At 47.9% G+C, this 12,133-nt stretch overlaps 2 protein-coding genes and 1 long non-coding RNA gene across 6 annotated transcripts in view; 2 read left to right on the forward strand and 1 right to left on the reverse strand.

Moving 5' to 3' along the window:
• Positions 1 to 640: 640 nt before the first annotated feature.
• Positions 641 to 6,810, forward strand: nlk1 (nemo-like kinase, type 1). Of its 4 annotated transcripts, none has more exons than XM_034592675.1 (12): positions 641 to 1,112; positions 1,642 to 2,059; positions 2,982 to 3,111; positions 3,210 to 3,265; positions 3,698 to 3,804; positions 4,227 to 4,312; positions 4,670 to 4,879; positions 4,954 to 5,055; positions 5,320 to 5,406; positions 5,523 to 5,721; positions 6,266 to 6,359; positions 6,672 to 6,810. In XM_034592675.1, the coding sequence occupies exons 2-12, from the start codon at positions 1,752 to 1,754 to the stop codon at positions 6,718 to 6,720; spliced, it is 1,428 nt and encodes a 475-aa protein (XP_034448566.1). In that variant the 5' UTR covers positions 641 to 1,112; positions 1,642 to 1,751; the 3' UTR covers positions 6,721 to 6,810. The 4 variants fall into 4 exon arrangements, with proteins under 4 accessions (XP_034448566.1, XP_034448565.1, XP_034448569.1 ...); XM_034592674.1 differs by having other exon boundaries at positions 642 to 1,108; XM_034592678.1 differs by lacking the exon at positions 641 to 1,112 and adding an exon at positions 1,160 to 1,441.
• Positions 6,811 to 7,095: 285 nt separating this feature from the next.
• On the reverse strand, positions 7,096 to 10,238 carry LOC117766004. Its single transcript, XR_004614652.1, has 2 exons — positions 8,629 to 10,238; positions 7,096 to 7,842 (listed from the first exon to the last, which is right to left on the reverse strand). It is a non-coding gene; the product is annotated as an uncharacterized LOC117766004 (long non-coding RNA).
• A 583-nt stretch (positions 10,239 to 10,821) lies between these two features.
• The window catches only part of LOC117766002 (ceramide synthase-like), a 5,724-nt gene continuing 4,412 nt past the window's right edge, over positions 10,822 to 12,133 (forward strand). The window contains exons 1-2 of the mRNA XM_034592680.1: positions 10,822 to 10,972; positions 11,360 to 11,443. Coding sequence (XP_034448571.1) covers positions 10,848 to 10,972; positions 11,360 to 11,443 — 209 coding nt within the window. The 5' untranslated portion in view covers positions 10,822 to 10,847. The remainder of the gene's footprint in view (positions 10,973 to 11,359; positions 11,444 to 12,133) is intronic.

Genomic DNA, 12,133 nt, shown 5'->3' on the forward strand with positions numbered 1-12,133 from the left:
GAGGAGCTAGTGGCTCCTGGGGGCAGCAGCAGAGGAGCTAGTGGCTCCTGGGGGCCGCAGCAGAGGAGCTAGTGGCTCCTGGGGGCAGCAGCAGAGGAGCTAGTGGCTCCTGGGGGCAGCAGCAGAGGAGCTAGTGGCTCCTGGGGGCAGCAGCAGAGGAGCTAGTGGCTCCTGGGGGCAGCAGCAGAGGAGCTAGTGGCTCCTGGGGGCAGCAGCAGAGGAGCTAGTGGCTCCTGGGGGCCGCAGCAGAGGAGCTAGTGGCTCCTGGGGGCAGCAGCAGAGGAGCTAGTGGCTCCTGGGGGCAGCAGCAGAGGAGCTAGTGGCTCCTGGGGGCAGCAGCAGAGGAGCTAGTGGCTCCTGGGGGCCGCAGCAGAGGAGCTAGTGGCTCCTGGGGGCAGCAGCAGAGGAGCTAGTGGCTCCTGGGGGCAGCAGCAGAGGAGCTAGTGGCCCCTGGGGGCAGCAGCAGAGGAGCTAGTGGCCCCTGGAGGCCACAGCAGAGGAGCTAGTGGCTCCTGGGGGCAGCAGCAGAGGAGCTAGTGGCTCCTGGGGGCAGCAGCAGAGGAGCTAGTGGCTCCTGGGGGCCGCAGCAGAGGAGCTAGTGGCTCCTGGGGGCAGCAGCAGAGGAGCTAGTGGCTCCTGGGGGCCGCAGCAGAGGAGCTAGTGGCTCCTGGGGGCCACAGCAGAGGAGCTAGTGGCTCCTGGGGGCCGCAGCAGAGGAGCTAGTGGCTCCTGGGGGCCGCAGCAGCAGCAGCAGCTAACGACCGTTAGCTTTGTTTACAGCGGAGCCTCGACCCTCCCCCACCCGGCTCAGCGGCTCCTCCTCCACCGGCTAACCCGCTAGCTGTAGCCGCTGCTGCAGGAAGAGCCGCCGCAAATCCGCCTCCTCTGGATTAACGTCGAGTTTAAAAGCAGCCGGTGGACGGACCGTCATCAGAAGCCGGACACCGCCTGTACGTGACGCTCCTGCGGCGGGTTAGCGACGGGATGGCCAGCTAGCTGCTAGCTAACGATCCGGTTAGCTCCAGGAGCCGGGGGCAGGAGCTCCGGCGACGGGCGTCTCATCTCGGGCTGTTTCCCTGCGGAACCGTCGCTGATTGAACCGCGCTCGGTTTGTAAGTGTTTCATATGAATTAGTAATAAAATGGATTCTGTGTGAAACATGTAGGTCACGTTAAAGAGCGAGCGTGTGTATGTGGGTCAGCGGTAACCTGTTAGCTGAACAGCTGGTTAGCACGGAGCTAACCCGACTTCCACTGCACGGAACGATCTACTGATCACAGACCCGTCGGTGCGTGTTGTTGAGGCGGTGACTGGTCATCTGCAGCCGGAGCGTCGGGGCTCATCCGCGGGTTGAATGTCGGCTTGTCTCCGTGTTGTGGAGCCGTCGCTGACGCTCGTTAGCCGCTGCTCGAGTTAACGAGCAGCTCCGCTAACTAACCAGGTGAGCTGAGGTAACTCAGCCCGGGTTAGGTGGATCAATCTGGGGGGTGGTCGGTTGTCTTTTAACGTGTTTGTCCCGGACAGTGGAGCCTCGGTCCGGCTGCAGCCGCCGGTCCCCCTCGCTCCCTCCGCCTGTGTCCGCCTCGGCACCGGGCTCAGCGGTGAACTTCCCCGGTGTTAACTCGTCGTGTCCCCTCACAGGATGGAACCGGGTCATGCTGACTGAAGGGCCGTGTTTCCTCCGAGCTTAGCCGCGCAGCAGCAGCTTGGTGCCGCCCAGACGAAGTGGACTGTTTCGGTGGGAGCGGAGGATGGCGTTCCACGGAGCGGGCCGCCAGGCCGTGTGCGGGGACCTGTTTCCGGGCTCTGAGCTGGGCCACAAGTATTTCTGTGTGAACTCCTCCTGCGGGGCCCCGTCCACGGGCCTCAGCGCCACCCCGTGCCTGACCGGACCCACGGCCCCGGCCGGGACCCCTCGTCACCCCACAGCTCTCGGAGGAAGCGCCGGCGGCGGAGCGGCGGTGCCTCAGCCCTACAGCAACCCGGCCAGCGAGGTGCCCAGCCCCGCAGAGATGGAGCCCGACCGCCCCATCGGCTATGGCGCATTTGGTGTCGTGTGGTAAGAAAACATCAGTGATGACCTGTGTCCCTGCTGCCATCAGCCCCCCTGCGGCTCTTTGAGACCACGCTCCCATCACAGTGAACAACAGGCTCTTATTCAAATGACCTCATTGTTCCTCAGTGAAATAAATCTGTTCTAAAAGTCTCCAGGACCCGAGCTCCAACCTCCACCAAGGCCCAAGTGCTCATGAATATCAGTCCTGTAAATAGGTCTGATTAGTCCCATCAGGACCCATGACTCATTCTCTCACAATGTTAAAGGAAGTGATAGAGAATGTCCTGGTTCTCCCCTTGGTTCGGACCCTGGGTTGGATTTGATTCGTTCTTTCAGGACTCGTCTTCCATCCTTACAATCTTTGTGTAATCCTGCTAACAGAAACATAACCTGCTTGTTGAGGTAATAATCTGCACGGTTACCACAGAAGTTAATTCATTCAACTCTTAAACCCCCTTAGAAAACTATCATCCATCCTTCGGCTGTTTTGTTTTTATCAATCATCAAATTATATTTGTGTAGCCCACATTCACAACTTGTCTCAAAGCTCAACACGGTGCGACATCCTCTGTTCTGAACCCTCGACTCCCCTCACGGACCCACTGCCCACGATCCTGGTTCATGACAACACTGTGATTAATGATCTTTATTATCTGTTTATTAGTTTTTTTAAATTTACTGCAAATGGCAGAAAACGGTTAAAACATCCAGAAGTTCCTCGAATCCAAAGTCTAATAGTTAGTTTAATAATGAATCCAAAAACGGAGACACTGGAACAAGAAAATGTTTGACATCTTAAATGATTAATACAAATGAATTTGTGTCAGATGAAGTAGTTTACAGTTCTACAGGAGCTCGTTGTCGTGAACAGTCTCCACACTAACACGCGCTCAGGACTAATCCCGTGGTTCTTGACGTCCTGCAGGTCAGTGACTGATCCCCGTGATGGTCGGAAAGTGGCTCTGAAGAAGATGCCCAATGTCTTCCAGAACCTGGTCTCCTGTAAGAGGGTCTTCAGAGAGCTGCGGATGCTGTGCTTCTTCAAACACGACAACGTAATAACAGGACCAAGGGGAAACGTGGCTTTGTTGACCAGAGGATTTTGGGGAAAAATGACCATGTTTATTTGTGTTGTCTTTCTCTGTTCAAATAGGTTCTGTCGGCTCTGGATATTTTGCAGCCGCCGCAAATCGACTGCTTCGAGGAAATGTATCCTTGTTCATGTGTCGAACAACCAATCAGAAGGCCGAGTGTCTGCTCGCAGCCTTTAATAATGTTCCCACATGATGAACAGTGGTGTATTGACGGCGTATCTCCTCACTCATTACAAACATTTACGTCCTCACAGCGTCTGTCCCAGTTTCTCTTCATTAGTCGTCTCTTATGTCCTCATTTTATTCACTTAATTTAGCTTCTGGTCTCTAAATCCAGCTCCTCCCTGCAGACGTCAGGTCGACCACTGGTGAATATTTCATGTAGTTGACGTGAAACCCTGTTTCTATGATTCTTGTCGTTGAGCAGCTGTGTCCTCTCTGCTCTGACTCAAACTGAGGCTCGTGTTCGGAGATGCTTCGTGCTCGTGTGGGTGGAGGTCAGTCTGTGTGTGATCCTTTCATTTTTCCTTGACTGCACCGCCCGCAGCTACGTGATAACAGAGCTGATGCAGAGCGACCTCCACAAAGTGATCGTGTCTCCTCAGCCTCTCACCACCGACCACATCAAGGTCTTCCTCTACCAGATCCTCCGAGGTGAGCAGCTCCTTTGTTCCGCCTGTGGCGCTGTCGGCTGTGTGGAACATGCACAGTGAAGAAGAAGATCCCTTCACAGCGAGGCTGCGTCCACACCAATACCTTTAGTTTCAAACTAAATCCACCTCCGTTCTCTTTTAGCTTTGTGTCAGAAATAATCTACAAAAACCCCTTGTCACATGACCTTTCCTGACACGGGTCATGGGGGGCAAACAGGAAGTAGATTGTCTACTCTGATTGGTTGCTTAGTCACAGAAGTTAGGGTGTAAAGTGAGGATGAGGTGGAACAGTTACTGACAGTAAGTCATTAGTGATAAGGAGGTGGTTTGAGATTTAAACCAACGTGTCAGTGTGGACGCTGCCTTGCTGTGACGTGAGCGTGCAGACGCTGACAGAGAGTTGACGCTTGTAGTCTCGTTCAGGTTTGAAGTATCTGCACTCTGCTGGGATCCTGCACAGAGACATCAAACCTGGAAACCTGCTGGTCAACAGCAACTGTCTGCTCAAGGTAAACCTCAGATCTGCTTTTAGAAATTCAGCTTTAAATTAATTCATCCAGACTGCAAAGACTGATCACCATCAGAATGAGATGTTGGGCTTCGTTTAACCCTAAAAGTCTTTTACCTCTCAAACTGACAAATGTTCTCTTCGTGTTGTTTAGAGTCCAAATATATTTATGTGGAAATTAAAGATTTGTGAGGAGTCAGAGAAACCGGAGTTTCTTCTCGTTCATCGCTTTGTGATATTTAGTTTAACACACAGCAGGATGTTCTTGATGAGTTTGTCGTCGTGGTGAAGCAGTGAGGGATGATGGGAGTTGTAGTGTTCAGTGCATCAGTATTAAATTCATTTTGTCTCTGGTTAGATTTGTGATTTCGGGTTAGCTCGCGTGGAGGAGCCCGACCCGTCGCGTCACATGACGCAGGAGGTGGTGACTCAGTACTACCGAGCGCCCGAGGTGCTGATGGGCTGCCGACACTACGGCTCGGCCATCGACGTCTGGTCGGTGGGCTGCATCTTCGCAGAGCTGCTGGGACGACGTATCCTCTTCCAGGCTCAGAGCCCGATCCAGCAGGTGAGAGCACGTTCAGTTTTGATCAAACAGCTGCTCTGTCGTCCGCCCTGTCTGACGTCCTCTCTTCTCACCAGCTGGACCTGATCACCGACCTGCTGGGGACCCCCCCTCTGTCGGCCCTGGCGTCAGCCTGTGAAGGAGCCAGAGCTCACATCTTGAGGGGGCCGCACAAACCGGTACGTGATGGTCTGCTCACTCAAAGAATCCACCGGCACCAGCATCACACCAGTTTGTCTTCTCAGACACGTTTCATCCTCGGAGGCGACGCGTTGATGTGTTGACATATTACATCCTGTTCAGAAAATAGATTTCTAACCTCGGCTCCTTCACGTCTCGCACTGCTCAACTAGAAAAATAAGAAAAAGTATTTTGCATGAAAAACCAAAGAGTTGTTGAATCACAGCCGATGACAAAGCAAAGTGTTTTCTTTTCCTCCTCAGCCGTCGCTGTCGGTGCTCTACATGCTGTCCGACGGGGCCACGCACGAGGCCGTGCACCTGCTCTGCCGCATGTTGGTCTTTGATCCGGTGAGTTCACACGACAGCGTCACTGGATCCTGTAAAAACATGAGGTGAACCTGATGAAACTGTTTCTGGATCAGTTTTCCTTTCATCCGCTCAAACCTCTTTCTCTTCCTCTCCAGGCTAAAAGGATTTCCGGCAGCGACGCCCTCTCCCACCCGTACCTGGACGAAGGGCGTCTGCGTTACCACACCTGCATGTGTCAGTGCTGCTACTCGGTTCCAAGCGGGCGGGTTTACACCCGAGACTTTGAGCCAGTCGCCGAGCGACCGTTCAGCCACAGCTACGAGAACAGTCTGCTGTCAGTGTGGCAGGGGAAAGGTACGACTGTCTCCAGACTAAACAAGTCTGTTCACGTGATTAACTCCAAATTAATCGTAATAGAATTCACATCTATATCTCATATGGTCAGAGGCAGTGTTTATACAGAATCCAATCAAACATGGAGACTAAATTCATCTTATACACACTGTATTTATCATGATGCTCCAGTTTGACCAGAAGCTTCATGTAAAGAGGAAAATGTTTGGTTCTTGAATTTTTTTGCCAAAGTCTCAGGTTCACAGAAGTAGTGAAGTATAAGTGTAAACTATATATATATATATATATATATATATATATATATATATATATATATATATATATATATATATATATATATATATATATATGAAAATACAGTCAAAATGAAATTTAGTGAAACACTATCAGTAGAAGTGAATAAAGACTTCTTCCTACATGTCAAACAGAAACCAGCTCGTCTGAAACAAAGTATTTGTTTAAAGCAGCTGAAGTTTAGTGACTCAGAGGACGACACCTCTTCATCATCTGTGTGACGCTCTTCTTCTTCTCTCCCAAACACCAGAGTTAATCCACCGCTTCATCACGGAGCACCAGCAGGGCAAACGTGTGCCGCTGTGCATCAACCCTCAGAGCGCCGCGTTCAAGACTTTCATCAGGTAAAGAGCTCCTTCATCCTTCTCTCACAGCTACGATCTGAGCCTGGGGTGGATTTGAACTCATTCCCTGATATTTTAAAACCAGCTCGTTAAATTCATTATTAAATAACCAAAAAATCTAATCAGTTAAAAATAAACGATTCTGTGAAAGAGGAAGAAAAAAATGCTGTCCAATCACACGCCTCATGCTTTGAATATATTTTATGAATGACTGTATAAATATCTTTACATTAAAACTGAGGAAAAATAGTTTATATTTGTATCATTAACAGTTTTCCATTGAAAGTGTTTCTGAACATCTTTGTTTTCCAGGTCGACCGCGTGGCACTCGTCCAAGGTGTCGAGGAAGGAGGAGAGATGAGCGCTCCTCTTCGGCTTCGGAGGCAGCGGCGGCAGAAAAGATTCCATCAGCAGTGGCGAAGGTCCCCCCCCCCCTTCTTTTAAAAAAAAATATTTGTGAATCTGACAAGATGAAGAGGAGAAACCGACCGAACCACCTCCTGAAAATCCTCCATTGTTTTCCCCCTGAATTTGAAAACTAGTGTTGAACTCACCGTGTTTCCGGTGCTGGAAAGAAAAAGATTTTAAAAAAGTGCTGCTGACGTGTTTCGGAGGAATAAGAAAGAGGAAGAGAACTGAACTTCGGTACCGTTCGTTAAGGAATAACTATTTTAATTGTTTGGTAGAATTGTTGCTTAGTTGATTTTTATTTTTATTTTATTTTATTTTTTTTGAAAGTCATTCCAGCCTCGTGCAGTTCAGTTTAAAAACCACGCAGGAAACTGGCGCTCGGAGCCGAACCGACTCATCGTGAGGACGACGTCACCCATCGTCACCTTTTCTTTCACTGCATTTGAACACATCACTCACTGTGTTTCCTCCGCTCGTCGCCAGCGTGCGCTCGCACAGCGGCAACAATGCAATTTAACGGATGTAGCAGGTTCTAACCACAGTTCCAGATTTTTCTCATCGTTTTTCTTGTGGCTTCTTTTCCTCACGGCGACTTTTGGTCCTGGATCGGACACATTCAGCAGAGAGAAATAAGAGTTTGTTGGTGACACACACACACACACACACACACACACACACACACACACACGTAGGAAACAGGAATTCATTCCCCCGTTTGTTTTCCAAGCAAACTTTTATTTTGAAATTTGTGTTTTAATCGTCTCAAACGGTGTTTCGCCAAAACGTCAGATGTTTGGCTTTATTTTTTCTCGCCTCAACATGTATTATGGAATCACCAACACGTGAACTCACCAACACGTGTCACGTTTCCTGCTGACCACCAGCGGAGAGAGAGGAAGTGACAACGGCGATGATTTATCTTTTTGTGTAAATTTCTTAATTTATTGAGTGTCTGTTGAAGAGTGTGAGTCTCCACCCGCTCGCTCTCGGTTACCTCAAACTCTGGAGGAACACAAACTGAAGGCTGAGGACCCCGGGGGTGCACGTGGGATGCTTATCTCCAGAGTGACCCCTCCCATCACATCTTTTCCGCCATTCCTCTGGATTCTTTTACCTCGTGCTCGCTCCCCGTCTCTGGCCCCGCTCCTCAGAATGCTGAGGTTTTGAAAGAAGGACGTCGTCGGTGAAATGCTGCTGTTTTTCTTTGGTTCGTGGTTTTACTTCCTGTTCAGTTTCAGGCTCAGGTGTCCGATCGTCAGCTGTGACGTGTGAGGACGCACCAGTATTGATCCAGGATGATCAGAGATTAACGGTGTCAGGTTCGACTCTGTAAGAAGAAGAGTCGACGCTGTTATCTGAGGAGGCTTTTATTTTCTGCTTCCGATCATTTGTGAATGACGACCTGTTGATTACCTGACGACAGTTTGTTTTTCCAGCTCATTGGTTTCACTTGATTGAAGACGAACGTTCAGAGACGTGAAGCTCTGCTGCAGTTTGATGCTGAAGCTTCTCGGCCGACAGCTTCTCATCAGTCGCTTTCATCTTCAGTGAGAAACGTAAAGACTGAACCACCTGCAGCACATTCACGCCTCTGAACGATCATGAAAATATAACAGTGATGTCATGATGGAAAAGACAAAATATATATAAATTTGATGTAAAACAGGAAGCGTGTGAAACCATCAGCTGGTTCCATGTGGCCCCGGGACGTTTGGGCCCTATGACTGCAGGAACTTTGCCAGGAACCTTTTCAGGATCTCAGGACTCGTGCCAGACGCTGTCGACACTGAGCCGTCAGCGGTTCATGTCGTCCGCTCTTTGGTTCGTTGTGTTCGGATCAGCTGAGACGTGAAGGAACCTTTAGTTCCTGCTTCAGTTCCTGTGGCTCCTCGGTTCCTGCAGCGAGTTTCGAGAAGCTCTGGTCAAACTTCATCAGAATTGGATTGTTTAAATTTATTTAGTTGTTAGTTGTACATACCCTGAACCTCCAGCAGGCGGGGCCCCTGAGGGCCTCCTCCTCCCGACGCGTCCACGTCGGCCCCTGACGGGCTCCAGATGTTGAACCCTGAAACCTCAGCTCCTCCACAGGAACATCTCTGAAGACACGGAGACGACTTGTAAATCTGCATGTGTATATTTATCGGCGGAGAGCGTTTGGGCTTGAATGCTGTGCAATGGTTGAGTTTGTCGACGACGGAAACGTACATTTTGTGGTAATTTTTATTTAATTCATCTTTAGGGAGTGATTTTATTAGAAGTTTTTTTGTTTTTGTTTGTTGTGATCTAATTAGACTTTTTAACGAGTCCAGAGTCGAGAACGTTTTGATGAAGTTTTACAGAAACGTCCCGACGGTTTGATGCAGAAACGTTTTTGATTCACGATACGATTGAAATGTTTCTGCTGGAAATAAACGTGTCGGTGACGTTATTGGTGCCAGATTTAATCAATATTCATTTTATGATCCTTTTTTACTAATTGACGTGATTGCTTTTTTTTTTTTTTCTTTTTTTTTTTAATCCCTTGATTTATTTATTCTTTTTTAGCCCTCAACACTCCGCTGTAGCTTTGATTGACACTTTAAAGTTTTTCATAGTTCATATATCGATCATCTCTGGCTGATGCCACGTTTCGGCAGAATCTTGAACAGATCCTCAGATGTGGTTTATCGCAGTTTAACGAAGGCTGCAGCTCAAAAAAAATTTAATCCTTGATTCTGCAAATTATTTTTTACATAAAAAGTCACATAATATTGAGAAGTATCAGTTACAGTAGATGCTCAGTTTACTCAATTTATTACACGTTCACGAAGCTGCAGATTAAGACGTGAATAAAACCTGGACACTTGATGAAGATGGTGATGAAAACAGAGGAAGAGAAACTATCAGAGTTTCAGATGTTTGAAAAGTAACTGAAAATCACGAATCAAAGGACGAAGGAAACGCTAACACTCGAGTTCGGAACATGAATGAAATCATCTGGTTTATTTGAGACTCGACTCGTTTCTGGAAAAATTAAACCAAACTTTTCTCTCTGGGCTCTTTTTCTTATTTTTTTTCTTCTTCTGTTGTGTTCGTAGAACCTTCCAGCGTAGGAGCAGTTTTTGAACTAGTCGACCGGTTTGGTCTTTTCCCGCCCTGCACTCTGTTCTCAGATCAGCTGACCAGTGTGTTCGGAGTCTTTCAGCTTCTGTCGGGTCAGTTTTTAGACGTTGAAGACGGACAGCTGGTCATCTATAGACATTAGACTTGTTTTCTTCTATGAAAAGAAACTTGATGTGTTTATTAATATAAATATGAAACTGATGTTTTTCGTCTTTGTTTTAGCTAAAAGTTTTGTTTGTTTTTTGACTTGTGTTCCCAACAAATACTTGAATTTCTTAAAAAAAATGTTTAGAGTTAAAGTAGTGAATGATGAATAAATAAATGGACACTGGATAATATTCGTCCTCTGTGTTCACTCGCTTTTTTTGTCATCTCTGGATTAAAATGAAATTAAAGAACTCATTTTACAACCTGCTGATGGAAAAACATCGACTGTAAATTAAGATGACGTCTCCACTTCCTCCAGAAATGAAGCTAAAACATCTCGGATACAAATGCTGCCACCTTGTGGTGATGACGTCGTCTGTGCAGTAGTGATCGTGGAAACGACGTCTCAGCCTGTTTTCATATCATCAAATAACTGATTCAAACCAAACTGATCAGAAACATGAACAAACATCAGAGAGGTAAGAACGACCTGAAATGACAGAAACATCTTTACAAACATTTAAATTGATAAACATGTCCCATCTGCTAACATGGAGGAGGAGGGTTAATGAGCTATACTGCATCCAGACACCAGGGGGAGATAAAGATGTTTTGGCTTCAGTTTTGGCAGCTAACATGTCGTCCATCTTTATTCACAGTTTATGAATGTTACCTGTAGGTGTCCCTGTTTCACATCATAGTAAAACATGGTTCTGATGATAAACAGGCTCCTCCTCCTCCTCCTCCTGCTCCTCCTCCTGCAGACATGTCCTCATCTAACGCAGCAGCTGATCCACACACACACACACACAGGTAAACCCAGGAGTCATGTGGGCCCTCGTCCTTGTCTCTGCTGGTGCCGTCTTCTTCCCTGGACTCTTCCTGTTGTCCAAACTGACCCTGAGACACATGATGGGATGGAGCGAAGGGGACGCTGCTGTCGTGTCCACACGGTAAGAACACACACACACACACACAGATACACCCACTTCTATCCCAATGAGGACACTGATAGAAACACTTCCTACTCTAAACCTGATTGTAACCCGAGTCTGTGAGGTAACTGGTCCTCACAAAGATAGAAGTATAAACACACACACACAGCTCATGGCTGTCCACACATCATTCCTGTTGCTACGGTTACGCCTGGCGTCCTGACTTCCGGAAACACTGCTGACCTTGTTTCAGTTTGAAAACATCTGGATCGCCCCCTGGTGTCTGGCTGCGGTATGGGTCATAAACCTCCTCCATGTTAACAGATGGGACATGGACGTTAAATAAATGTTTCTGTCATTGAATGAAATCCGTTGGTGAAACAGCTTGTGTATCTGTTCTCTCAGTCTGGTGTCCTCCATCCAAGCCGTCATGGCCTCGTCAGCCGGAGCTGTCATCATCTCTTCCTGCAGGGACGTCATGGAGGACAGGTGAGGACCAAATGTCTGGTTGTAGTGGTCCAAGACCTCAATGAGGTTCTAATAGTCAACATGTAGTTTAGTTTGTTAAGTTTCAGCGGTAAACAAGAGAGACAGAGATACCTGAGAAGGTTGAAGGAGTGGAGGGTTAAGTCGTCTTTCGTCTGTCATTACAAGGTTCTACTGGTTATTGTGATGGTTGACATGTATTCTTTATAAGGTTCTGGTGGTTATAAGGAGGTTGTTCTGGACCTTTACCAGGTTCCACTGACACTTTAGGGGATATTCAGGTTCTCAAGGTGGTTACACACCTCTGGGAGAAGGTTGCTGCAGTAGAACTTCTGAGAACTGCAGCTTGAGTTCATTTATATCTTCCTTCTCCTTTAATTTGTCTCCATCTGTAACTGATGTTAAATTCAAAACTAAAGTGTTTCCACAAACACCGGTTGACAGTAATCTAATTACGACCTGAGCCTCCTGAGCTATTTGTGTCTCTAAGACGAGGCAGAGATCAGTAATCCTCCACACGGACGAGACGGGAAACAATGGAGATGGAGGCGAGCAGCACAGATGACGGGGGGGATGGTTTCCTCCGTCATTTCCCTGTCAAAGCAGAAACATTTGTTTATCAAATCTCAGCTCACACAGAGAGAACTCAGGTGAGAACTCACCTTGAACTCGTCTGATCACAAACAGAAAACG

The sequence above is a fragment of the Hippoglossus hippoglossus genome, chromosome 8, assembly GCF_009819705.1.
Source record: "Hippoglossus hippoglossus isolate fHipHip1 chromosome 8, fHipHip1.pri, whole genome shotgun sequence".
Classification (NCBI taxonomy): Eukaryota; Metazoa; Chordata; class Actinopteri; order Pleuronectiformes; family Pleuronectidae; genus Hippoglossus; species Hippoglossus hippoglossus.